The 27,500-nt window shown below is 42.7% G+C and overlaps 2 protein-coding genes across 2 annotated transcripts in view; both read right to left on the reverse strand.

The window, feature by feature from the left end:
• Positions 1-2,173, reverse strand: part of LOC121714916 (vang-like protein 2) — a 10,834-nt gene extending 8,661 nt beyond the window's left edge. The window contains exons 1-2 of the mRNA XM_042100123.1: positions 1,740-2,173; positions 140-286 (exon numbers count right to left, since the gene is read on the reverse strand). Of these exons, the coding sequence (XP_041956057.1) occupies positions 140-210 (71 nt within the window). The 5' untranslated portion in view covers positions 211-286; positions 1,740-2,173. The remainder of the gene's footprint in view (positions 1-139; positions 287-1,739) is intronic.
• Positions 2,174-2,872: 699 nt separating this feature from the next.
• ncstn (nicastrin) lies at positions 2,873-19,824 on the reverse strand. Its single transcript, XM_042102523.1, is given in 20 exon segments — positions 2,873-4,886; positions 7,262-7,465; positions 8,069-8,235; positions 9,920-10,007; positions 10,242-10,340; positions 10,580-10,682; positions 10,976-11,145; positions 12,872-12,952; positions 13,163-13,267; positions 13,414-13,523; positions 13,526-13,565; positions 14,626-14,709; positions 14,711-14,739; positions 14,908-15,046; positions 15,539-15,589; positions 15,591-15,688; positions 16,302-16,426; positions 16,822-16,945; positions 17,193-17,294; positions 19,691-19,824. Coding segments are annotated over 20 exon segments (2,100 nt in total). The 5' UTR covers positions 19,749-19,824; the 3' UTR covers positions 2,873-4,763.
• Positions 19,825-27,500: the final 7,676 nt, after the last annotated feature.

Raw genomic sequence — 27,500 nt, forward strand, 5'->3', positions numbered from 1 at the left:
AGTCTACCTAAATAGGCCAGCATTGTTCTGTTTCATATTAAGACCTATGTGAGTCTCTCTCTCTCTTTCTCTCTCTCTCTCTACGTGCTTGTGTGTATGTGTATGTGTGTGTGTGTGTGTGTGTGTGCACTTCTCATACCTGTGCTTTCTGGAGCTGTGTGAGTGCGATGATCTGTGAGAGTAGCCAGAGTATTGAGACTCGTTGTCCATATTTGGAGTGGGTGGGTCCTACATGCCCCTCCCACAGTATATGGCTCCACCCACCCCTCAGTGAGGGAGAGATGCTCTGAAAGGGAGAATAAGATGTAGATCAAGATAAAGATGATGACAATGACAATGATGGACTGCCCGCAGCATGTACATCTTAACATGAGCTGGAGCGTCTACAGGTCGTCAAGGCCGAGGGCTGGTGCTCACATCCCAGACCTGAGGACCCATTTTTGGGCAGCTCTCACTCCCAGCACTGGGTCTACTTGCTGGAACTACTCTTGCTTGCCAGGTTATGGAGAGGGACAGAGACAGGAGACCACGCTACAATACTGGTGGCGTTAAGCAAAGGCCCTATGACTGCAAACACACACACACACACACACACACGCACGCACAGTACCTGACACTGACTTATGCATGCATGCATGAATACTGGTGTCACCACACAGCATATGCCGAAAAAGAGAGACTAGCCTTAGAGTCTACTGTTACACTGGTCTCTTCAATTCTTCTGAGTGCTAAGTAACGGCAGCGGAGGGCCCACTCCACTCAACGGATATGGTTACCCATTCAAGTTGAAATGTGTACTTGTGACACTTGTGTGTCTACACACACACACACACCATCACAGAGTTAGGACGGGTAAAACCACCTGCTAAAACAAAATTCACCTCAGCACTCAACTCCACCCACCGCCTATGCTTCAAAACTCCATCTCTGCCAAAGGCTACACATTCACATCCCTGAGAAATTGCAGTTCTTCAGGTGGAAATTGGCATTCACTGGCCTCATCAGCAGGGTTGTCTGATTCTCCTTGTCGTTTAAACCGGCTGTGTTTACTCTGTTAAATGACCCGAGACAGCTGACACAATACGCGGCACTGCACGCCACCCTCTCGCCTACAGTATGGGACTCGGGTGACATATGACGCGATGCGACCTTATGGCGTCCGCAGCTCTCACGTTTGCGCTAACGGCAAAGGAGCAGCCGAAGATCTCACCGTTTTGTCGGCGTGACAATCTAGTTCTCGCTGGTTGATCCCCATGACAATTCTAGGCTTTACTCTACAGTATATTTACAACATGGCCTTGGGTGAAACTGGCAAGCCTATTCCTCAACTTTGAACCCAGTACGCACTTATCAAGGTATATAAATTACGCGTCATGCTGCTAGGTGCGCACAACAGAGCGCAATCCTGGATAAAAATCATCTAGAAAGACCTTGTGCTAAATGGGCCATTTACCATGATCTAGAACATGAATATGACTGTTTTGTTTGAGACACTCCTCAAACCTAATTTAAAACGGGTTCAGGGCGTTCTGCTGCCAGGCCAACTGGCTTGTAGCGTACGCACACAGGGAAATAATATAGGTTGTTTGAAACAAACTATATCGATGTCTTTTCTCAATATTCGAATCTATTGTCAAAGAGATACACTACACATAAAAGCTAAATAGATGAGTTCGAAAAGTTTCAGTAATTTGTTTTGTGTCGTTGCGATGGATAACATTGCCCAATGCCCAACTTACCTTCCCACAAATCTGGTGTCCAATGGCTCGTCTCTTTCCACGGCGACCGTTACTAATGACCAAGTTTTCGTATAACAATTTGCAGTGAAATAAATTCCCGAAGTCGCCTCAGAGATATTGCTGGATAACCCCGAACATTTCCATACGAGAAAGCCTACCAGCCGTTTCGGAAACGTAGCTCTTAACAAAAGACTGTGATACAGTAAGTCACATCCGACTGTAGTGGAACTGTATACTGCAGTAGACCCTTTCCCTTATAAACTGTATGCTAATAAATCTGTGCGTATAGCCTTTCTATTCCGCGTTTAAATACCACCGCCGCTTAACGAACTTTCGCATGATACCATGGCGCTTTGTTCAAAATACCACAAGAAGTCACCAGGTAGAGTTGTTGAACTTTTTCTCCTGTCCTGTAGTTCGAAGACCCCTCGACCACCTCCTGATATCTGCAAGACCCGCCCCCAGATCCCCCTCCCCCACGACATATCTCCTTTTCCTGTTCTTCTCTCCCTCCCCCCGACGCCTTCCTTCTCCAGGCCTCGGAGGTGCAGGTCAACACTGAAGTAGGTTAGGTGCTACGACGCTGGCGTTCTTGAAATCACTTGTGCAAATGCACGCAAGGAGATTTTTTTTATAATTAAAGGTTTTGAAGACTATGCCATTTCATTCATGACTAACGATAAAACATTTTAAAATATTTAGTTTATTATTCAAATAATAATATACAAATCCATGTTCATTTAATTATATTCGTTTATAAATATATTCGCGACACTGAAAGACGAAACATGTTGGGCATGATGAAGCCCCACTAGGATGATTGTTTGTCGTTTTGATCTGTCCGTCCCACACTAGAGTGAATTTTTTGTTGTGAAATTGAATACTTTCTGGAACTCTTGATAGATGGAGAAGGAGAAGATGAACATTTGTGGGGCAAGTCTACCTAAGTAAGATGTGTACTTTTCCAGTTTATTACAATCAATCTCTGAGAGGGGTGCTTAAGGACTGTATCTTTCTTTAAATCAGCAGGTTCTTCAAGTCATTGTCTATTTGTAAGTGTTTCTCAGCATCTCAAGGCAGCCAGTTGTTTAGGCTTCTATGCACAAATGTGAATAAACCAAAAACACACATACTCTAGAAAAGAAGCGTTTTTATTTGTATGTCCAGGTATTCTTCTCCCATTTAACCCTTAGCTCCCACCCATCTTCACTCCCATCCCCACAAACACCTTAAAAGCAAATCATCAAAAGAGAAAAAAAAAAAGTCATCCCATCTCATTTGGTTCTGAAAAAAAAAAAGAAATCTCCATCTTAAGAGACTGATTTTATACATATAAAAAGCAATCTTCTCTCTCAAAGAGTAGAATCAGGAAAGGATTGTAGTGGTATTCTGTCTGCTCTTCAGTTGTTTCCTAACTTCCACAAGAGCGTCTGACTTGAGAGCGGATTCTCCCATACTCTAGCCCAGGGCCGGTCCAGTCCAGTCCAAAGTCATCTGCTCAATGGGCCATATCCCCCTACTGACAGTTTAAAACACTGCAACTGCTCATTCCGTCATGGCGACCTTCACCTCTGCCACTCTCCTCAACTCTGACCTTTCACCCCTCACCTTTGACCATGAACCTTGATTTCGGGTGACGGGGTCAGGCCACGGTCACTGGGCCAGATGTGGGGCAGACTTTTCCGGAATAATCCGGAGAAGCGAAACCGGAGGGCTGCTCTCAGTGCTTATGCTGCCATGGATTTACAGCGAGAGAAGGGAACAGGTGGCGCAGTCGGGCAGGCAAGCCGGACCAACGTGTTTAATTAATTCCCTCCCACCCGCCGACAGGGGTTTCCCAAAGCCCTTTGTGCATGCCATTTGATCCCCCAGTGCCTGCCTCCTCTCGTTTCCTGGCCGTCTTTATGAGATTATTTTAATGCTGCTTCCACATCTCTCTTACATTCAGAGGATTCATTAAATCACTGAGTGAGATACAGTGCTGTTGGTGTTGCAGTTTCATCAGAAAAGCAACAGATCTCATCTCCCTTCATGCTCCCACATGTCTTCCTCTTCCTCATCTTCCTCCTCCCTGCCTTATCTTTCGGATCATCTCATCTCTGGACCCGCTCTTGAGTCGCTAGCAAGCCCAACAGCTTATGAGCTGAGATCTAGTCACTCGCAAGCCCCACAGAACATGAGCAGAGATCTAGAGTCACTCACTCGCAAGCCGAACAGCACATGAGCGGAGATCTGGAGTCACTAGCAAGCCCAATAGCACTTGTGCTGAGATCTGGAGGGGAGGGACTGTAGGCAGAGTCAACATGGCGGAATGTGTTGAAAGGTTATCCACTTAATTTTCTTACACAGATCAATAATCAAACATCACGCTACTTGTGGAGAAAGCTATTTGCACATACTCAACACGCACGCGCACACACACTCACACACACACACACACACATTCATTCTGTAAGCTCTACCACACACACGTGCACACAAGCATACATACATCCGTATCAGCTCACTACTGTTCACACTGTTTACGTCAAATTGGTAAAATCAACCAAAAGTTTTGGGCCTGACCCAATGGGGCTTAACAGAGCCACAACTGTGATTTTAAAAAAACAAAACAAAACAAACAAACAAACAAACTGAGCAAAAGAGAGAGTATGAACATCCATTAGCCAGCTGGTGTGTGGCCTGCCATTACTAAACCAGTACAGTCCACCCAAGGGCCAAGGCCAATACAACAGTCTCTGAGAATGTGATTTGGGGTGGCTGGTGGGTTTTTCTACGTGAGAGGGTAGTTTTCTGTGTGTGTGTGTGTGTGTGTGTGTGTGTGTGTGTGTGTGTGTGTGTGTGTGTGTGTGTGTGTGTGTGTGTGTGTCAGACAGTGTAGCCTTTCTACATGCATGTACAGTATGTCCCTTCATCAGTGCAAGTGTGCGTGCATGTGTGCATGTGTGTGTGTGTGTGTGTGTGTATTTACGGTATGTATGTGTTTATCCATGTGTGTGTGTAAGTGGTCCCCAGCCCTAGCTATTAGTAGGCGCTGCCTGTTGATTCCTGGGCGGGGGCAAATAGAAGCTCCGCCTTCGTGCTGAGAAAGTAGGTGACGAGGAGAGAGAGCAGCAACACGGCGATCCCCACCCCCAATGTTAGCATCTGTAGAAAGAGAGAGGCAGAGAGAAAAGCAGAGAGAGAGATGGGGAGCGAGAAGGAGGGGAGGAAAGAGAGGGAGAGGAAAACACACACTTAGATTGACTTTACAAAGCAGACAGACATCACATTTGACAAATATCAGCAGCTATTAGCACTGCTAAAACACCAACAGTTATTAACATTGCTTAAAGCTAAAAGCACCAGCAACTATTAGCACTGATAAAAGCAAAGACACCTGCTTCTACTACAATAAGCTAAAAGCTTGCTAAGTGCTAAGCTCATCACTACTACATGTGGTGCTGTTGTGTAGTACCGAACTCATGACCAGTGTTGGGAAGGTTACTTCTAAAAAGTAATTAGTTACAGTTACGTCTTCCAAAAAGTAACTAAATTAGATACTCAGTTTCAAATTCTAAAAGTAAGTCGTTGCTTCAGAAAGTAACAATTGGGTTATTTTCAAGTAAATTTTTAAATGCTCAAATGTGACCCCTTGGGTTTGGCCCTCGAACCTTGCGTTACGAGTTAAAGGAATTATCCGGAGTAAAATGCACTTTATATCAATTTACGGATGATTGGGAGTACATACGTTGAGTTGACTGGAATCGTGAATTTCCAGAGCGTGTTACTCCACACTCGGCAATCGACTCCTACGGACTTTCCCCTAAAGATGCCAGCTGCAGCAGCAACATTTCCGGAAAGGTACTGGCTTGATGAAATTCATTCTGGACTCTCTATCCGACCACATAAAGACCTCGGGATACTTCGGTTTGGCTTTAGGGACTCTCTACTCACTACTAGGGCTGAACGATTTATTGCATTTGCGATAATATCGCGATATGATGAAACACGATTTTCAAACCGCAAAGGCTGCAATTTGTAATATGTGACGTCAACAAAACGCATTTATACTTGACTCTTCTCACCGACCACTGAAGAAGCAAAAAACGTAAACAAGAGGACCAGCTAACAGTGTAAAGAAAGGTCTGATCAGTAGAGCTACTTTGGTTAAAAATAAACCTCTTCATTACCTTTTGCCCGAACCTGCCATGTCCCTGGTTCTAGTTCATAATTCCCCTGTGCTGCTACTCTGGCTGGTAACTTCGTTCACTTGTCCAGCTGACGATTAAAACTCCACTCCAGACTGTTTAGGCTGCACAGCAGCCATTCACCTGTGCACTGGGGACTTTGTTTACTGGAGTACAGTGACAGTGGGGGCATTTGTGATATCCAAGGGGGTTGGCGGCACAAACATTTAATTGATGCATAATGTTATCCGCAAGTAGTTGACACAGCTAACCACCAAAAACCCAGCTGTTCTAACATTAGCTTACCAGCTAAGGCTCTAGGCTACATACATGCTGCTAACTGCTGATACCTTTGCCTGTTTAAAGAGTTTTGTCTCTGCGATTGGCTTTGTTGTGATATGAACAAACTAGTTAATTTGCATGCATGCGTATTGCGCTGCGGTGTTGATGATGCTAACCTTTAGTTAACACCGAGCCGAACGGTCATTCGGCCGCATTTATTTGCGCTACAACAATCTACAGTAGTTTGTTCCGATTCACGTGCAGTAGCCTACAGAGGAGAGGAGCGGGTCTGTGTGTGTGTGTGTGTGTGTGTGTGGGCGTGCGCGCGCGTGTATGGAGTGCACAGGACAATGAGAAGCCGTGTCAGTGCCACTGCATGTATTTGTTAACTAACGAAAGAAGGTCATATCTACATGAAATAGAAACAAAATAGAAACGAATCAGAATCATTAAATGTTTACAAGGCTGGAAGTTCAACAAATATAGGTCTACTAATGTGATTAAAATAGTTAAATAAAAAATATTTCATTCATCAATCTTATTCAATGACTTAATGCCATCATAACATAGGCCTGGGCTCCAGGAAAGAACAGTTTATGTTTAACTTATCTAATTTTGTGTTGGTCATACTATAGAATAATATATTGCTTGTCTTTGTTGAATAAGACAGAAGATAAAGAGCTTAAAAATAATTGCATATCGCATCGCAATCGCAATATTGGTGAGAAAAATCGCAATTAGATTTTTTTCCAAAATCGTTCACCCCTACTCACTACCACGTAAGTGTAATGTTGTTTGGAACTGTAGAAGAGGTATAAAAATAGCGTTTTGTAGCGGCGAAATGACATGCCCTGGTCACTTCCAGGTTAACGAGTTTTGATTAAAAACGGTAAAATCGAACTTTCTCAAAACACATCCGAATGACATGATATTGATGTCAACTCAACGTATGTACTCCCAATCATCCGTAAATTGATCTAAAGTGCATTTTACTCCGGATAATTCCTTTAATGAAACACCACTGAGCCTAAATACCAGTCCCTAAATGCCATCTCCCCCTTCCCCCTTTACCTCGAGATCGTGGCTGGCCACCAGGAAGATGCGGGCGCGGATGAGCTTCCAGCGGGACTCAGTCCACGTGGAGTAGGTGCGGGAGTCATACTGCTTGAGCTCAAAGGCTGGCGAGATGGCCAGCGTCCGGCGCACCGTGGAGCGCACACAGAACGGCGCAGCCTCGGAGCCGTTGGCCCCCCGCACCCACAGGTAGGAGTACAGCTGTGGAGAAAGAGAGGGAGAGAGAGAGGAGAGATGGAAAGAGAGATGGAGGGAGGTAATGCAAATGATGCAGAGACCAGATGGATGGAGAGATGAAGAGGAATGAGAGGGGAAACATGAAGAGATGGAGAGATGAATGATGGGGGGGGGGGCGGGGGTGAAAAGGGTCATGGGTCATGAAGTGAAGCCGCAAACTTAAATCCTGATATATTCACAAAGCAGAGCACAAATGGCTAAAATTCACACCCGCTCTCTCCAACAGACTGAGGAGTTTTTACACTCACTTAGGATTTTATATTGTGGTAATGGCACCAACGTGATTCTGTACTTGGTTCTTTATTAACATGGTGTGGGTAGACGGCTGGGATATGGAGGCACATCAGCCTTTTCCACCAGTCCTTTGGTCTATATGATTGAACAATAACGGTCCTTCTTAGATACACACTAGTGCATGCTCCTCCTCCTCCACCAACTCTTTGGACTCTCCTGACACAGAGGTCCTGCTACTTGAACTTGGGCTGAGAGATGTGGGGTTGAACAGGTGCACGCACACACACGCAAGCACACATGCAAGCACAAATGCACACACATAGAGACCCTCACCTCTTTGCTCTCTTCAGGCAGACCAGATGGGTCCTGGCACTTGGACTGGTTGAGGCCGGTGGAGTTGCCCAGGTAGTTGGCCAGCAGGTACTGGACTATCCTCGTGGAAGGCTTAATGGTGTTGGCCGAGATGGGCACACCCACGTAGTACTGCGGAGCCCGAGCCTCTGTGGACACGCACACAAACACAAGTATAAACACAAAAGTCTCCATTCCAAAGGTGATACGAAAAATCCAAATGTTATATCAGGGCGTGTGTGTGACATAATATCCAGTCTTGGGAGTGACGCATTACAAAGTAACGTGTTACTGTAATTCCACTACTTTTAGCGGCAACAAACATGTAACAAAGTATTTTTTAAAAATGGAGTAAGGCAGTTACAATTACTGAAATTTAAAAAATTAGTTTGTTACACGCGTTACTCTGTTTATCTTGTGTGACAAATGAACAACTTCAGCAGACAAGATGACAGATCCACATTTGCTGCTTTTGATCTAACGTCGCCTGACCTGTGTTTCTCACGATTTGGTCTTGTGTTTCCATTGCAGATATATTCTTTACAGTTCACAGCAGTCTCCTTACATTCCTCCTTATTTTGGAGTAATGTAAGAGTTCAGGCTACAATTTAAATGGACATCTTAAACGCCTTTCCCTTTTGTTTCCATCTCGTAAACTCCAAGTGGTGCAGTAGGCGCACTGTCGTTCATCTTTCTGCTCTTCTTCGCCTATTGTGCAAAAGCCTCATTATATTAAATGTTGTATCAGTGATTGCAGGCCCAAAAAAGGCCCAAACATAAATCATCACATTCATCTAATCTTTCCTAACAATCTGCTAGCTGCCCGACCCATAAGCAGACCGTCAAAAAACGTGTCTCTGTAGGCAGCCTATAGGCTCTGAGATCTGTACACAAAAACAATTGCTACCAACAAGTGTTGCCAACCACTCAAAAGGCAAAATAAAGTTTTGCTTTTACCAAATAACCAATAACCGACGAGATGCGCGTTTAGGAGAGTTTCAATTGCACAGGAGGGAGGGGGAGGGAGTAGCGAGCTAGCTCTCTGTTTTGTTTGAATGTCAACAGAAGTGACATTACCCCGCAATCGCTGATACAACCTTTAAGTTAAATTCTTACAACATACAGAGCCATTGGCACAGACAAGCCCAAGTTTAACTCAACATACAACTTCTCTCTGGAACACCTTATTGAGCTGTTTCTTCAAAAGTAAAAGTTTGAGAACTCATGTACAAGGCTACTGTTTGATTTGAAGGGTTGAGACTACAATAAGTGAAGTAAAGAATACTTTATTGTCCCCAAGAGGAAATTTGTCTTGGGCTTCATAATCACTGCATCACAGACATACACAGCTCATGCATAAGGCAATTAAAAAACAACAGTTAGACATACAGCCCCACACCACCACAGTTACAACAAAAAACAACTCAGTCAGAGCTGCACACTGGATAACATATAGATAGCCAGCTATCTATCATTGAGCATCTTTATGGCAGTTGGAATAAAGGAGTTTTTGTATTTATTTAATCTGCAGTTTAGTACTCTAAAGCATCTACCTGAGGGTAGTAGGGCTAGTAGGTCTAATAGGTCAAATTATGTTTATTGTGTGTAACTGTTCAGTACTGTTCACTTTCTCTAGTAACTAATTACTATTGATATACAGTAATTGGTAAAGCAATTCAATTACTTTTAACTATAACTAATTACTAATTTCCAGTAACTTGCCCAACACTGATAATATCATACTGTGATTTTGGAATGTGCAGAAATAAAATGTGTCTGTTTGTGTATGAATGTAGCTGAGCGTATGTGTGTGTGTGTGTGTAGATCACTCACCCAGAAGTAATTTATCTTCAGGGTTGGTCAGTGATCTAAAATAGCTGTTATTAGACTGGATCAGAAAACCATACAGCAACTGGGTCACCTGGGAGAGGGAGGGAGAGAGAAAGAGAAAGAGAGAGAGAGAGAGGGAGAGAGAAGAGTATGAGTAAAAAGAGAAAGAGTATATGTATGTGTATATGAGTGACAACGAAAAAAGGAAAGAAAGAAAGAAAGAAAGAGAGGCAGAGTGAAGCAAGTACAGAGTGGAGAGGCACACAGAAATGATATGTGGTCATGTGATGGGTTGTGTAATTGGCCATGTGATTTGTGATCTCACTATCTTAGAGTCCGCGCTGATATTCTCCAGCTGAGACTCCTCCCCTCCCGCCTGGAGATACAAAGAACGAGCCACTAGTGTTGACACGTTGGTCAATGCCTGAGAGAGAGAGAGAGAGAGAGAGAGAGAGAGAGAGAGAGAGAGAGAGAGAGAGAGAGAGAGAGAGAGAGAGAGAGAGAGAGAGAGAGAGAGAGAGAGAGAGAGAGAGAGAGAATTATAGATTGGGGAGTTTGTATGAACTGGGACTATGTTGCAGGCCTTTGAAGTCTGCCTACAAAAAGCACCCAAAGCTGCCATCTTTGTCCCTATGAGGAGATCAGCATGGGAACAGTGCGTACCCGAGCGATGTCAGTGACATACTCCAGCTGCTCCTCTGGGGTGAGGTCAGGAGGATAGCTAACGTTCAGGTAGTCTGCATTGTCATACACACTTTCATAGTACCTGCGTGTGAGAGAGACAGAGAGACATCAGCGTCAGCAACACCGTCAAACAGCCATCGGTCAATACATGCGCGCACACACACCCAAGTACGCATAAATAGTCTTGGATGTCTTTGCTTTGCAAACAAACAAGGTGGCTCAGCTCATACTGAGCCAGAAACAATCCCAGACAATCAACATGGTGCTTCAGGCGAATGTCTGAAATCTGATTGGTTGTTGACATTTAAGCTCAACAGCCAAAGTCAGGACCAGCATCTTTAATCCATTCATGTATACATCCATTTTCACACTCACTTGTTGTTGAAAGCCGATTGGTGGTCAGCCAAGACCACACCTGGGACAGCCCGAGACAGGAGGAAGCGCTGGAAGGAGGAGGGTGGGAGGGCCTGAGTGGCAGTGGGCTCAGCCAAGGAGAGACCAAGCTCTGCACCAGCAGAAGTCATGCCTTTCAAAATATTCCCCACCTGGGAGAGAAACAAGGTAGATAGATCCAGTCAATTTATATATATTTTTCAACAAATAAAGTCAACATTTGCAACTCTTCATCTCTCAATCTTTCTAGGTCTCGCTTCATCTCTCTCTCTGTTTCTTTGATTCTCTGTCTCTTTGAGGCTACCTTTACACGTGGCCGGCTATTTTCATAAACGGACATTTCACCCTCTCCGTTTTCAAAAATAACATTGTGCACACCTGTCAGTTTTCAGAAAAGTTTTCCTTTACAATAACCCGGGTAAATGCCTTCAAGAGCATGCCAAACCTGTCGGTGGCAGTGGAAGGAGAAGCTCAATCCCACGTTAGCCAATCAGAATCCCGAAAATACCAACAACAGTAACGACTCACTTCCTCTTTCTCCTCTGAACTGAGTAAAAATCTCCGCCTTGTCACATAAGTCTCCGTTTGTACCTCTTTAGACGCAAACGAACAAACAGAGTTTTCCCAAAAAAACGATCAGCGATTTTAAAAACTCCGTTTGCGGGAGGATAAAACGTCCGTTTGCGTCTAAAGGACAGGGTCAAACGCAGAACAACATCTCCGTTTGCGTCTAAAGGACAGGGTCAAACGCAGAGAAACATCACCGGTTGCGTCTAAAGGACAGGGTCAAACGCAGAACAACATCTCCGTTTGCGTCTAAAGGACAGGATAAAACCTCCGTTTGCGTCTAAAGGACAGGGTCAAACACTCCGTTTGCGTCTAAAGGACAGGGTCAAACGTTTGCGTCTAAAGGACAGGGTCAAGCGCAGAACAACATCACCGTTTGCATCTAAAAGACAGGGTCAAACGCAGAGAAACATCACCGTTTGCATCTAAAAGACAGGGTCAAACGCAGAGAAACATCACCGTTTGCGTCTAAAGGACAGGGTCAAACGCAGAAAAACATCTCCGTTTGCGTCTAAAGGATAGGGTCAAACACTCCGTTTGCGTCTAAAGGACAGGGTCAAACGCAGGAAAACATCTCCGTTTGCATCTAAAGGACAGGATAAAACCTCCGTTTGTGTCTAAAGGACAGGGTCAAACACTCCGTTTGCGTCTAAAGGACAGGGTCAAACGCAGAACAACATCTCCGTTTGCGTCTAAAGGACAGGATAAAACCTCCGTTTGCGTCTAAAGGACAGGGTCAAACACTCCGTTTGCGTCTAAAGGACAGGGTCAAACGCAGAACAACATCTCCGTTTGCGTCTAAAGGACAGGATCAAACGCAGAACAACATCACCGTTTGCGTCTAAAGGACAGGGTCAAACGCAGAAAAACATCTCCGTTTGCGTCTAAAGGACAGGGTCAAACACTCCGTTTGCGTCTAAAGGACAGGGTCAAACACTCCGTTTGCGTCTAAAGGACAGGGTCAAACACTCCGTTTGCGTCTAAAGGACAGGGTCAAACGCAGGAAAACATCTCCGTTTGCGTCTAAAGGACAGGATAAAACCTCCGTTTGCGTCTAAAGGACAGGGTCAAACACTCCGTTTGCGTCTAAAGGACAGGGTCAAACGCAGAACAACATCTCCGCTTGCGTTTAAAGGACAGGATAAAACCTCCGTTTGCGTCTAAAAGGACAGGGTCAAACACTCCGTTTGCGTCTAAAGGACAGGGTCAAACACTCCGTTTGCGTCTAAAGGACAGGGTCAAACGCAGAACAACATCACCGGTTGCATCGTTTTCGTTGTGGTCTAAACAGGGCCTGAATCTCTGTCTCACCTCTTGATTGACGCTGATGTTATTCCTCCGGGAGACTGGGTCAGTGTGCATCCACAGTTCTGAACCTCTCCGCAGGCCCACCTAAACACACACACCGCACGCATACACACAACAAAATACACACTCAGACACACACGCGCGCACACACACACACACACACACACACACACACACGCACACACACACAATATATCTAGATCAGGTCTAAGTATCTAGAAGCTTATGTGCAAGATGAGTGCTACTGTTACAGTACGCCAGCATGTGCGTGTGTGTGTGTGTGTGTGTGTGTACCTGTCCGATTTCCAGGACTGAGTGCACATTTTCCATATCGATTACAAAATTATTGTTGTCCATGTCATACACCATTTTGGAGCTCCCAATGTAGTCAAAGGTCTCCTGAAAACAAACAGGAGAAAGGATCACACACAAAATAATGAAAAAAGTGTAATGTGTGTGTTTATTCATTTCTTTGTACTCATTGGAAGCCAAAATCATACTTGAAATTAAAAAATTCAATCAATTGCACAATATTACACACACACCCCTTGAAAGAAGGTGAAGAGGATGTTCCGAGGTGGTGGGGCTTGTTCAGCCGTAGTTTTGAGAGCTTGGGATGCGGCCAAGAGGGCAACGATTCCGGCCACGGTCCCTCAGCACCCGTGGCAACATCCCAGAAGAATGTTCTGCCATCCATCTGAGAGGAGAGAGAGAGAGAAAAGATTCCACACTTGTTTATTGAACTGCTAATCAAAACATACTATTCCTGCATCCTTCCACATAACACTTTACCATCTGAGAGAGAGAGAGAGAGAGAGGAGAGAGAGAGAGAGAGAGAGAGAGAGAGAGAGAGAGAGAGAGAGAGAGAGAGAGAGAGAGAGAGAGAGAGAGAGAGAGAGAGAGAGAGAGAGAGAGAGAGAGAGAGAAGGCTTGGGGAAGACTGAAGAGAGACATAGGAAAAACGCAAATCATAGGGGCCAGCTCTAAAAATAGGTCAAGGTACAACTCTGGCCAAAAGGCCTAACACAAGCAGAAATGAAAATGGCCAAGAGAGAGCAACTACAGAGGGAGGAAGAGAAGAAGGGGGAGTGAAAGAGGTTTAAAACAAATATATGGAAACATGGTAAGATTTGTTTGTTGTTTAATTTAAGGCCATTTTCCGCAACTAAGGCTATTTAATGGCCAGAGCACTGTGTGTTATAGAAACTTAAATATGTTTCTTAAAATCTATGCTAATAAGATATTCTAAAACCTTCAAAGGTGGGACCTTACTAAAAACATCAGCTATAGAATTATGATGATAAAATTGTTGTCTTTTGGTTTTCAAGGCAGGGCAACAGATCAAAATATGGCTCACTGACTGGGGCGTTTTGCAAAATTGGCATAATGGAGGATCTTAAACATGGTAAGATAAGAGAAAGAAAACAAACTAAAGAATGGATGGAAGAGGTAGTGAGGGAAGTGTGTGTGTGTGTGTGTGTGTGTGTGTGTGTGTGTGTGTGTGTGTATGTATGTATGTGTGTGAGTAGGCTATATGAGAGAACAAGAGAAGAGAAAGACAGAAGTAAGATGCAGTGCCTGCAGAAAACGTATAGATTAACAGCTTAACATATCTTAAAGCTTAATGTCTAACATGTCAGGATGCCAGCGATGTTGTTAGTCGATTTGTCAGGATGCCAGCGATGTTGTTAGTCGATTTGTCTGCAGGACTGAATACAAACACGGACATGTGGGTGGGACATCTGGCTGTCACTTACCCTGGTTGCTGCGACAACCACGCTCTCATTGGCCTTATGTCCCTTCGCTGTGGTATTGATTGGATGGAGAGGAGCCCAAACATTAATAATCCCCCAGTGGATCACAGACAGTCTCTGGAAGCCAGAAAGACAGGGGGAGAGGGGGAAAGAGAGAGACCGAGACTGATACGTTGGAGACAGTGTGTATATATGTATGTGTGGCTGTGCTTGGTGACGGCATGTGTGTGTGTGTGTGTGTGTGTGTGTGTGTGTGTGTGTGTGTGTGTGTGTGTGTGTGTGTACCTGGGTTGAGGCTGTAGTTGTTCTGGATGTCGTTGCGTCTCATGCAGGTGGCGGTGCTGGTGACGGCGTGCATGTGGGAGAAGAGCTGCAGGGCACACAGGGGGTACGCTGGCGCACTCCCATTCACCCCCATATTATGCTACCGAAATACACTACACACAGGTGCACACACACACACACACACAGACGCACACACACACACACACAGACGCACACACACACAAAGAAAAACAAACACAGAAACACACAAGAGAGAGTGAGAGATCACTAGAGAGAGAAAGAGTGAAACAAAGAAAGCAATACTTGGAATAAGACCTCAGCTATTCTCTGCAGGTACTATAATTCTCACTCACACAGTCCTTGGAAAACATGCACTACTTACACATATAAAAGTATAATATGAGCACACAAAAGGGCACACTCACAAAGTCTGTCCTCCACACACCACCCAGTCTGCCCCCCCCCCCCCCCCCCCCCCCCCCCCCCCCCCACACACACACACAAACACCCCACCTCAAATGGAAATAACAACTTGACATAGTCTACTGACAAACACACACACCTAACTGCTGGGTGTGTTCTTGGATCCTTTCATCTCTCCACACAGCAGAGGGAACACACACACACACACACACAAAGGGCATACCTTGCGGATGACTGCAGTCTGGTTGTCGTCGTTCATCGGAGAATATGGGGAATTTGAAGTCCTCAAAAGACAGTCCATTGCCCAGAGGATTCCACACTGTTCCATTACAGTCTGCCAGCCGAGGACCATAGGTGTCCGAGTATAAACGCCTGACAGAAAATGGCATCAGTATGATTTAGTTTATAAACAGCAACAATCATATCCTTTCATAGTGGCTACAGTTTGATGTGTCTGAAATAAATGGCAGAATATAAAAACCAAACACACGTTTGTGGATCACCCCCATATTATGCTCCGAAATACACTACACACACACAGGCGCACACACACAGATGCGCGACGCACAGATTTTCTGTTGTTACTCTGGGTATGGGCTGATCTTTGTAGCCAACTATTCATTGTTATTTTTCTTTTTTAAAGGAGTGATAGGAGAAATGTTGTTTCCCTTTTTGCAGGACCATTCATATTTTTTGTGATATGGTGAAGATTGTTAGAAGTTAATCATTTAGCTCTTGTGACTGCTCTAAAGTCTTTGATCAAGATTCATCATTCAATGTGGTTTCCCCCAGTGTGGATAAGGGGAGAAGCAGAGAACCAATACAAAGACACAGTTATATTTACTATGGTGCACAAATGTATTTTTTGGCACGAGACTGCAGTCCACTACATGTCTGATTGGGAAGGTAATTCACAGATTCTACTTAGCGTGCCCCCAGCGGTTCTCTCTCTCTCTCTCTCACACACTCACACACACCTGTGTACTGATTGGGGCACTTGTTGTGAGGGGAGAATCCCTGAACAGGGCTGGAGTTGGGGATCACCACGGCAACTCCCGCCACTCGGGTGGAGTTCTTCATCCGCATCATGACGGCGCTGCCATAAGAAAAGATACATGAGCGCATATTAGCACAGGTGACATTTAGAGTGTGAAAAAAGCAGAAACTTCTATCCCACCGCAAGGTTCAGCAACAAAACCATGCACAAAGAAAAAGGTAGCCTTTATTTGCACACCAAACTTCACTTCCACGCATCACCTTTACTGCCAACCTTTTGGCCAGGTATTTTCATCCATCAAATGTCATCTCTTTAAGGTTTCTAATCTTGCACACTACAAGTACATTTAGTTAAAAATCTCCCAGAATTAAGCAAGCCTGTGGGATATGGCATGACAAGCAGGAATATTCTTGGTTCGACATGATATCTCAGCTACTATGAGGGTGTATGTTATTGTGTAGCCTATGTGCATGTGTGTGGGTGTGTATATATACCTGTTGAAGAATGAAGCATCCATGAGTACCATGTAGGGTGCATGAAGGCCGTTATTCAGTATTATATCCAGATCTGAATCAGTCTCCAACAAATGGAGAACTCCAGTGTTTCCTGATATGGAGGCTACAAAGACACAAGGTAAAGAGATGAATTGTAAACATGCACCAAATTGTGAATCTCTAGATAGATAGATAGATAGATAGATAGATAGATAGAGATACTTTATTGACCCCTTTATTGACCCCTAAGTCTATTAAAAAATCGTGTGTGTCAAATAATTTGCGTGAATGTCAAGGGTCTAAGCGACTAAAGTGTGTAATGTATCTAGTACAGACAAGTGTGTCGGATAGAGAGAGAGCCGTTTACTTACACTGGCAGCCCATCTGATGTGTCGCGTTGAGCAGGCGAACGCATGGCACCGTGTTATTCAACTCTACATAGATCTTCTGCTCCACAGAGTTACCGCTTGCAACTGGAAGATAATGATGTATAAACAGTTATTTAATACAGTTATTCAACTGAGAAATTATTAACCTGAAGCATTTACAATGACAGATATAACGATTGAGTAGAATGACACCAGTGATACAAAAATATATTTTCCACCGTAATTCCAACATTGTCCCACTATCAGGTCAGGTTCTGGTCAGGTCACTTTATTGGTACCCATAGGTAAACTAGGTTTACAGTCTAGGAGGCAGGACATCCTTCACACTTTGTAGACCACCACATGACACACAAACATATGACAAAACATATAAAACGGACAGTAGAACATGAATAAAAACATATGACATAAACCATATAAAACATACAATAGATGCTACAGCTACTGTAGTGCATGACCAAGGTGCTTGTGCGTTATGTGCAAGTAATTCTACAGTTTGTTCAACAGAGTGATTGCCGCTGGGACAAAACAGTTTTTAAATCTTGTAGTCCTACATCTAGGGACTATTAGCCTCCGTCCAGAAGGAAGATACTGGAATTTCCTATTCAAAGGGTGTACGCTATCTTCTAAGATGGCTATAGCTATACGCTGTAGTTGTTTAGCATACAGGGATGTGGGGTGCAGCTGGGACTCACCAATCAGTTTACTTGACCATCTTACAATTTGATTTAAACTACTCTTGTGTTTAACTGAAGCAGACCCAAACCATGACACTAAGGGAAAAGATATAATGGATTTGATAAAAGCATGCTAAAATGATGTCCTCATGGTCTTGTCTATATGAAAGTGGTACAGTTTCCTCAGGCAGCACAGGCGCTGTTGTCCTTTTTTACAGACAGCTTCACAGTTCTTCTGGAAGTTTAATCAATAATAATATAATAAGAGTCAATAATTGCCCCTAGATATCTGTATGATTCTACTTGATCCACTAGTTGACCCTTTATAGTTGTGACCTCATATCTTGGAGTTTTACCAAAATCAATGTACATAATCCTTTGTTTTGGATATGTTGAATTGAAGGTGTGACTTCTCACACCACTGGACAAAGTCTTCAATTATTGGTCCATGGCCTCTGTCATTTTTGTGGAGCAGGCTGACGATGATAAGTAAGTAATAAGTAAGTATAATAAGTGAAGATGATAAGTAAGTATAATACTCTTTTGATCCCGTGAGGGAAATTTGGTCTCTGCATTTATCCCAATCCGTAAATTAGTGAAACACACTCAGCACACAGTGAGGTGAAGCACACACTAATCCCAACGCAGTGAGCTGCCTGCAACAACAGCGGCGTTCCGTGCTCAAGGGCACTTTAGCCATGCCTACTGGTCGGGGTTCGAACCGGCAACCCTCCTGTTACAAGTCCAAAGTGCTAACCAGTAGGCCACGGTTGCCCCAATGACGGAGTCGTCCGTATACTTAATGATGGTCCTATTTGCATATTTGCTCTAACACGTGTTTGTGTATAGGATGCACAGGAGGGGTGAAAGCACACACCCCTGTGGTGAGCCTGTAGAAGAGCAAAGCTGGCCAGACAGAACTCAGTTACTCTCTTGTCCTGTTTGTTAAAAAATCCAGAATCCAACCAACAAGATTATAACTAAAATCAAATTGTTCAACAAGGCGGTTTGGCTAGGATATGAGGTTGGATTGTATCAAAAGCAAATCAATAAAAAGAATCTGTGTATGGGACCCATTTCCTTCAAGGTGTTTGAAAAGCAAATAAAACAGACTGAGAGTGGCATCTACTACTATGCGTGGCCTGTCAGCAATGGGATCCAATGCGTGATCCTTAAAATCTGTGACGTAAGAGCGACAGGTCTAAAATCATTAAGAATTTTACAACTGCTACCTTTGGGGACTGGGACCACTACAGCATCCTTCCAGATATTTGGTACATGTTGTAACTCGACACTATTCTCGATTGGTTTTCAACAGAAATCCTGTGATTGTAAAGCCGTCCTTACTTTCCAGATCGACGTCCAATAATTAAAACTGAGGGATTTCTGACTTGCTAATGTCTTCTACATTGGTTGAGAGAGTGGAGATGTCGGCGCCGAGGGGCGCAGTCACGAGTTATCAGGCTGGTTGATACTGAGGTATTGTGTGAGTAAAAGGGAGTAGAAACAGTGTGACTGATCACTCTGCTATAGGTTTAGTTATCATTACTGACATTGAGTTCAACGTTACACCAGGCTCTGATCAACAAACTGCTCAAAATAAATTATCATACGGATAGCTATCATTTGAGGATTTAGGTTTGAAAGAAGAGCGCATGTTTCGGCGAACCGGTGACTTGCAACATTATTGCAAATTCGACAAGCAAGCTTTAGATTTATCGGAAACCAAAACAGGCCGGCGTCAAATGATTTGTTCAGTCGCTTACTGTGCGGTCTGAATTTCAACTAAACCACAATACTTACTTTGAATGAACCAGCAAAATGCCACTGTTATTATCCATTTAGCAAAACCGGGGCCCATCTTCCTGGTTTGAAATCACAACTGGAAAAACACAGGAAGTTAGTATTTTCCGCTTCCGCTCCAGGGACTCCTTCTTCGTCTCTGGTTGTAGTCAATGTAGCCAATCCACAGCAGGACTCTGCTGTCACCCATAGGCAAAGAGTTGCAGTGCCTGTTTGCTAACCAGAGAATGTCTTACTGATTCTTCAATTTAGCCTATAATATGCCATAGGCCTACACAGGCTACCAGACAGGGCCAGAAAGTTGGAGTCGTAACAACAATCTTCCTTTGGATTCACAGTTTACCTGGGAGGCAGATCCGGTCGGCCAGAAGGTTTCATACAGCGCCCCAGATGTTTTGGGTAGGAAGGAAAAGTTAAAAAATAAATTATAAATATTCACATTGGTCATTGATATGTGCCATAAGGAATCTATCTATGATACGATAAACATTCTCTGATATGATATGATAAATTAACTAAACCTAGAACTGCTGCTAATAGGCTATGCTATGCACCAGCCCTGTGAATAGGTGTACCCTGAAAATCAATGCATTATACTGGAAATAAGACGGGACAAAAAAATAAATAAACATATATATTAGACTCAGTGCATTTTAAGTTACATCAAGAGGGTGAACTTTTAAAAATATACCCTAGTTTAGGCTGTTCAATTTCTTTCCCCTTATAAAGGTACAGGCCAAAATGTATCAGCTGTTCACTTGGTTCACCTAGGACTATGTGTGGTGCATGGTATGGAGGAAGGTGGGAAATGTCTCAGGTAGGCCTGAGTAATGTTATATCACATATGGAGGGTATATGCTTTTATAAAATACATAGTTTAGGCCAAAATTTATCAGTTAAACACTAAATACAGAACAATGTATTATGGTATGGAGGAAGGTGGGACTGGTGAGGATATAGGCTTCTAGACCCCTTTAGCCGGTGGTGTAATGATAGTGCAATTCCCATGTTAATCATATTTACAATATGGCTGGGCTAAAAACAAATCAGATCCCATTTTTGTTGCAAATGACAGAATGACATGACAGATTTTTAAAGCATTCTACAAATGATTATGAGCAGAGGTCTCTGAATTAGTGATTCATATTTTAATTGAATTAATATATCTACACCATCTACAATACATGACCATAAAGGAATACAGATTTGGCAATTTTACATTTTTGTAATTTGCTACATTTTAGCAATGTGACTCCAAATGGCTTGTTGAGACCATGTCTCGCTGATGGCACCCACTGAAAATGGACACGCCATCCCCAATGTGTCCCCAGACTGACTCTGTCTGGTCCAGCTCTGGTATTGGCTGTAAAGAAACTCCTTTAAGTTCCCTAAATAAACTTCTATTTAGCCTGAAATATGTATTTGATAAATATTATTTCAAAGTAATTCATTTGTCAGTTATGAGTATAATCGTAAACATATAATGTGAATAATGATGGTAACTAGAAAAGCATTTCCTGAAGGAAATACAGTGCATGAAAATGCTAAAAATATGATGTAAAATATCATACAGAGTAAAAACATATTGGTTGCTAGGTAGATGAGGTTTAATATAGTTAGAATGACTGAACAGTTGAATAGGTGGATATGTTTAAATGGTTAAATTATTTGCTAGGTAGATGAGGTTTAATATAGTTGGAATGACTGAACAGTTAAATAGGTGGATAGTTTAAATGGTTAAATGATGTTGTGGACAGAGGAAACAGTTGAACAGGATAGTTTAAATGGTTAAATTATTTGCTAGGTAGATGAGGTTTAATATAGGTGGATAGTTTAAATGGTAAAATTATTTGCTAGGTAGATGAGGTTTAATATAGTTGGAATAACTAAACAGTTGAACAGGACCCTTTCAACAATAAAAACAAAAACAATGCTTGAACGTTCTATTTGGGCCCCAATCTACTTCCTCTGCATTAAGATAACATATGGAATGTTAAAAAGGAAGTCTTGTGGGGCCAACTATGATGCTGATAATGGAACTCTCTTGAAAGGGTCCATATTAACCCTTAAAGGTGTAGGTTTTTGAACATTCTAAGTTCCGCAACAATTGAAGGTTCCAAAATTCTATGTTGAATTCAATGAACCCAGATATTCTTTAGAATGTTAATTTCCCAACATTCCCGTCACACCGGTGTGACGGTACTCCTTTAAGGGTTAAGAGAATGAGACTGTATGCTTAAAGCCTGAGAAACTGACAGTTGATGCAGGTGGCCTGGCCACCTGGCACAAGATTCTAATTGCTGTGATGTCATAAAGGCCTAATAGTTTTTAATTAATAGTTTAATCAATCAATCAATCAATCAGTTGAACTGGCTCTTTGATGGGGCCTAGATGAGCAGCTGGAAGTTGATACACGTGCAAATCAAGTTAATTAGCTCATTGTGATGTCATCAGCTCAATGTTAAGTCTATGGGGAAATTTTGAGTAGTTTTTAATAAATAGTTTAAAAAGTATAAAAGTTACAAAGATGAAAAATACAAAGCCCAGATGTCCTAAGTAAGACCTACGTAACATAGTTTGAATGTAGTTTGTACGTTAAACGGTTGAAGCTGCATTAATTGCGTTAGAAGAAGAAGAAGAAGAAGAAGAAGAAGAAGCCTAGGAAGAACAGTACAGTGCATTTTCATGCACTGTAATGATGCATTTTCAGGATTCTTCAGGTTCTTCTTTCAGGTGCCTAGAGTCCGGAATAGCCAGTTTTTGATGTGCAACGGCTACCGTAGTTCTAAACGTGGCAGCGCTTGAGAGGTTGGTTGCAATATAGCTCCAAACCACTAGATGGGAGAAATTCTTACACAGGGGGGCTTTAAAGGGACCCTATGCAGTTTTAGCAAATTCTTTGCTGTTTTCTTGCTTTTTGCTCTACCTTGTTCTAGCCGATGTCTGGCATGTATGTGTGTAGTGCAGTAAAGCAATTCTTTACATCGTGAGGCCGCGAGACTAGTTGCAAACAGTTACAGTCAAAGTTGCAAGGCTGGTTTTTCAGCTCACAGAGAAGCGAGACAGTGACCCTTCACCCCAGAAAAAGTCATATAACCATTCCAATATCTCCGAAGCTGTTAAGTTAAGGTATATTAAGCTAAAAAAAACAGCATAGTTCCCCTTTAAGGCAACTTTTAAGAGCAATAGTAATACATAATACAATTTTAAAACAATGATGTAGATATGCAGTATGTGGATGTGTACAAAGTCCAATAATCAAGTGTCAGGACCCTGTCAGACCTGTACCAACCCCGCCCCTTTTCTGTAAATATTTCCATCTTTAGCAGGGGGCTGTAGCTATGCCGGTGTGCACAGGTGTGGCTGTTGCCCTGTGGCTGATGCCCTGTCCCGTGCCTTGGATGTGGATGGCTGAGTGATTGTCATGTCTTGTTCTGTCTCATCTGTCCTTGTGTCTCTCCTGTCTCCTGTCCGGTCTATCCTTAGATCTGCTTTTTCCAGGCACCAGGAGATTGCTGGTTGTGCTGAGACATGGAGGTTTGGGGGAGTCTAGAGGGTAGTGGGATGTTACAGACTGGTGGTGGATGGGTTGCTTAAGTCTGGTTGGGTTATGGGTGTTGATGGTGGTTGGTTTTTATTGTTGTCTATGCCCTTTTGTTTTTAAACATTTCATAGCTTAAAATTGTTTGGTATTGTTTGATTATGTTTGCTCTTGGTGCTGACGTCCCATGGTGGGTTGTCTGTTTTAAGGGGGGGGGGGGGGGGGGGGGGGTCAGGACCCTGTCAGACCTGTACCAACCCCGCCCCTTTTCTGTAAATATTTCCATCTTCCAGCAGGGGGCTGTAGCCATGCCGGTGTGCACAGGTGTGCTGTGGTTGGTCCTGATGAGCCAGACATTAAAAGGGCCCGCTCTCAGGATGCAGACGGACTCCCTCTCCTCTCACCGTCGTTATAGTGCTTATGTTATGTTTTGTTATGCTGTCGAACACTTGTACTTATACCCCTAGACACTATGCACAACATTTTACTTTTTAGCTTTCACATACTGACTTTTCTATAATTATTTAAGCTAACTGCCTCAAAATGACGGCACAAGTTCAAATTCATGCAAGGCATGACATGTTTTAACGTTATTTGTTATTGAATGTACTCTAATACCTCTGTGAAGTTGATGTAAATGGGTGTTTCCGCAACTACGAGCACTTTTATGTCCCTGTACTTAAATTTTGGGTTTCTTTCAAAATTTAACATGAAGCTTAATAAATATATACACTGTGCTATTATACATCTTGTCTTAAAATATTAACTTATGTAAAGAAAATTTTATTTAATACGATTTTTAAAGCATTTTAGTGGTCCAAATACCACTTTTGTACATGTCCCTCACCCGAGTCTCAGTATTGAAAGCTAAAACAAGCTAATTAAATTGCAAAATGACATTATTTCAAATGGATGTGTTTCATTACTCCTCATTTAAGACTCTTCAAATCAAAGTACACCTGTCCCTTACTTTTGAGTCCTTACCGCAACTTTAAACTAAATCCCATCATGTTTTACAGATTGTGATGGTTAAAATGAATATTTATAGGGGTTGATTTTGTCATATTGAAGGGCATCAAAAGACCCTAGTTGCAGAAAGACCCAAATATGTATAAAAGTATTTTGATTCATTTTGTGCAGGCAAAAGACAGGAGAAGTGGAGGAAAAGGAGAGGGAGTTTTGAAGAGGTGAAGGAGAGGGAAAATAAAGAGAAGAACAAAGACTGAACATTGGTAAGTAAGAGTCCTACATTTAAACATCTAATTTGCCACTCAAATAAATACTTGATATAGGCCTAGGCTAAATGTAAGTATGACAATTCATATTAGATTAGATTCAACTTTATTGTCATCATGCAGAGTACAAGTACAAAGACAACAAATTGCACTTTGCGTCTAACCAGAAGTGCAAAAAAGCAGAAAAGTGCAATGTGAAGTATAGACAGGACACGAAATATAGTGCCGTGTAGACAGTAGTATACAGTTGGTTTACAGAAGGTGGTTTACAGTAATATAAATTAAATATATGTGCAGTGTATTAGCAGTTACTCTGGCTAAATGTTTTTTTGTGTGCCTGTAATTTTAGTTAATGGTTTCTGCTCAGGATGTGGACATCGGGACAAGGAGGCTATCCGTTCTTAAAGCCTTAATCATCTACCTTGGTGAATCTGTTCATCACGTGAAAGAAAGTCAGGTAAGGCTATCTCCATTTCCTTTGCATTCATCACTGATGTGACAGTGCCCTTGACTACATAGGACATTGGCATATGGTCGGTCTGTGCATGGGTTGTGTAGTAGCCTACACATAGCTGTTGAAATGCCACTTCCGGTAGGTCCCGTTGTTGATACTGCTGAATGGCGGATTGCCACCGTACAGTATGACGAGTGTCCTGTGGCGTGCGTCTTACTTTGCTGAAATATATTCTAACCCCTACTGCAAACTCTTCACCTCCACTTACTTTACACTCCCTCCCGCATACTTTCTTCTCCAATCCCCCTCTCCAGCTCTGTCTTCTAGCCACCCCACCCTAATTCTTCCACTTGACTTCATGTATTGTTTTTTGTCTCTCAGGATATACAGGAAACTGGATGGGAGCTGCCAATGGCCATCGTAATCAATGGGACGGACATTCAGGTTGTCATTGAGGGCACAGAGGTCCTAAGGGAAGTGCCTTCAATCGCAGCTGCTTTAGCAATACTGTTTGGACTCACATATGTATTGAACCTAAAATACCCAAAAGAATTTTACTTTCGAGTTTCTTCAAAAAGTCCTGATGGAACTGGATCCGAAAAATCGTCTGTGCACTCTTCTGTATAGTCAGTAAAGGAAGGTGTTTCTTGGAAATTGTTTTGTCTGTGAAAAAGTGAATAGCGAAGCTAGCGAAGCAGTCATATAGGGATTGTCAACGTTTTTTTTTTTTTCCCCATCATCTACTTCCTGAATTTTTGGTCAACGATACCCGGGACACCGAACCACCGGGGCACATGAAATTTGGTGGGTATGTAGCCCCACTAGACTAAACGGACAAATTCGTTTCGTCCCCGAGGGCCACTCCCCCCTCCCCCCGTGCTGGGCCCCCCCAACCGCAAAAAAAGCAGTTTTTCCTAAATAACTACCTGAACCGTGGCATTGAGGATGAAGAATCTTTTATGGTATGTTGGTCTCAAGGGCCCACATCAATCTGGCCCATAATCACTCATTTGTGATTTGCACCCCCCCGGTAAAAAATGAAAATGCAATATTATTCTGCTTTAATCGCCCCTATCTTCAGTTAAGATGTTCAGAACTGCACCAAATTTTATGTGTATGATTGACCTGGCATTCTCTGGGCGTATGGCAAGTTTCGTAGAATTTCATCCATGGGGGGGTCTAAAAAAAATTAGGTTATGTGTACATTTAGTGACTGTACACTCATTGGCCTGTAGATGGCGGTGCACACATACACATGCACACACACACAGGCACCCACATACTATCGGTATTAGAACGGCCGATACATAATTACAAATTCAGTAGGATTAAAAGAAAGCCAAAATAAATATTCATCATCATCATCATGGCTGCATTTCCAGTATTGGCGATAAGTAGTCGTTTGTCCACTAGATGGCGCGTTGTTGCAGTGAGACGTAATTTTGTTGGAAGTTAAAAGTGGGTTGGAAAAACAATGGACGCTTCATACAAGGAGTGTAGTTTACCGCAGAGAACGTCTAATAAGGATAGGATGATGTTCACATGAAATGTAATTTCCATTTCTTCTTGAGCCCGAAATAAATCTGAGGATGTTTATCAGACATGCTTGGTTTTTACTGCAGGTACGTTAATCTTATAATATCAATAAGGACCTGGGTAATGTTACCGTTAGCGTTGGTTGAGTGATGGAGGCCAATTTGATTGATTGCATTTGTAGAAAACTATAAATGCGGTTATTCACCCCTTGCAAGTGACGTCACGTTTTGTTCGCGCCACAGCAAAATAGCCTAGTGGACGGCAAGAACACGAATCAAATCAATGGGTTGTAAATGGGACATATCGCACAGCTAGGAGATCATAGTGAGATTTAACCGTAGTAATGCCCTTCCACGACTGTTGGCTTATTGTTTGGAATACAACAACATCCCATGTTCTTGCATAGATATATTTTGGTTTGTTTTCTTTGTGTTTCGGGAGTATTTCAACCACAATTGCATGCTTATCTCCTCAGTGTATGAAGCACAGCAGCGGTTGCTATAGCAACCATAGACTCTGAACAGGACGGCAGATAGCACTTAGGCAAAGTGTTTGGCAAGATCTGAATGTAAACAGATAATACCGTTCAAGTTTTTTTTTTATTTCCTATTTCTTTCAATTCTTTAACTTAAGATATGTAAGTATTCGCTGGGCAACGTACAAACTGACGAGTTACATTAGGCCTAGCACTATGAGCTACGATAAACGTTAGCTAGAATAGCTAGCTTCTAAGTGTGGCAGCTAGTTATTATTTCATGTTCTGATATGACATTCTTAACGTTTTGACTATGTTACAACTGATAAAAGCAAGACAAATAAAGTAACCAAATCGCTTTGCAATATTTTAGTCCAGAAATACTTATGGGTGTTCATTTACCATAATGTTAATTACAGTAGCCTAACGTAACGTTATCTCCCCTTGCTGTTACCACCAGTTTTAATAACTTTACATTTGCGATCATGACCCATTTCATCTAACAACACCACTGGCATCTTCTTTGACTATCAGACCCCAAACAGCAATACATTGAACTACAAAGATGT

Source organism: Alosa sapidissima, chromosome 1 (genome assembly GCF_018492685.1).
Source record: "Alosa sapidissima isolate fAloSap1 chromosome 1, fAloSap1.pri, whole genome shotgun sequence".
In the NCBI taxonomy this organism is placed as follows: Eukaryota; Metazoa; Chordata; class Actinopteri; order Clupeiformes; family Clupeidae; genus Alosa; species Alosa sapidissima.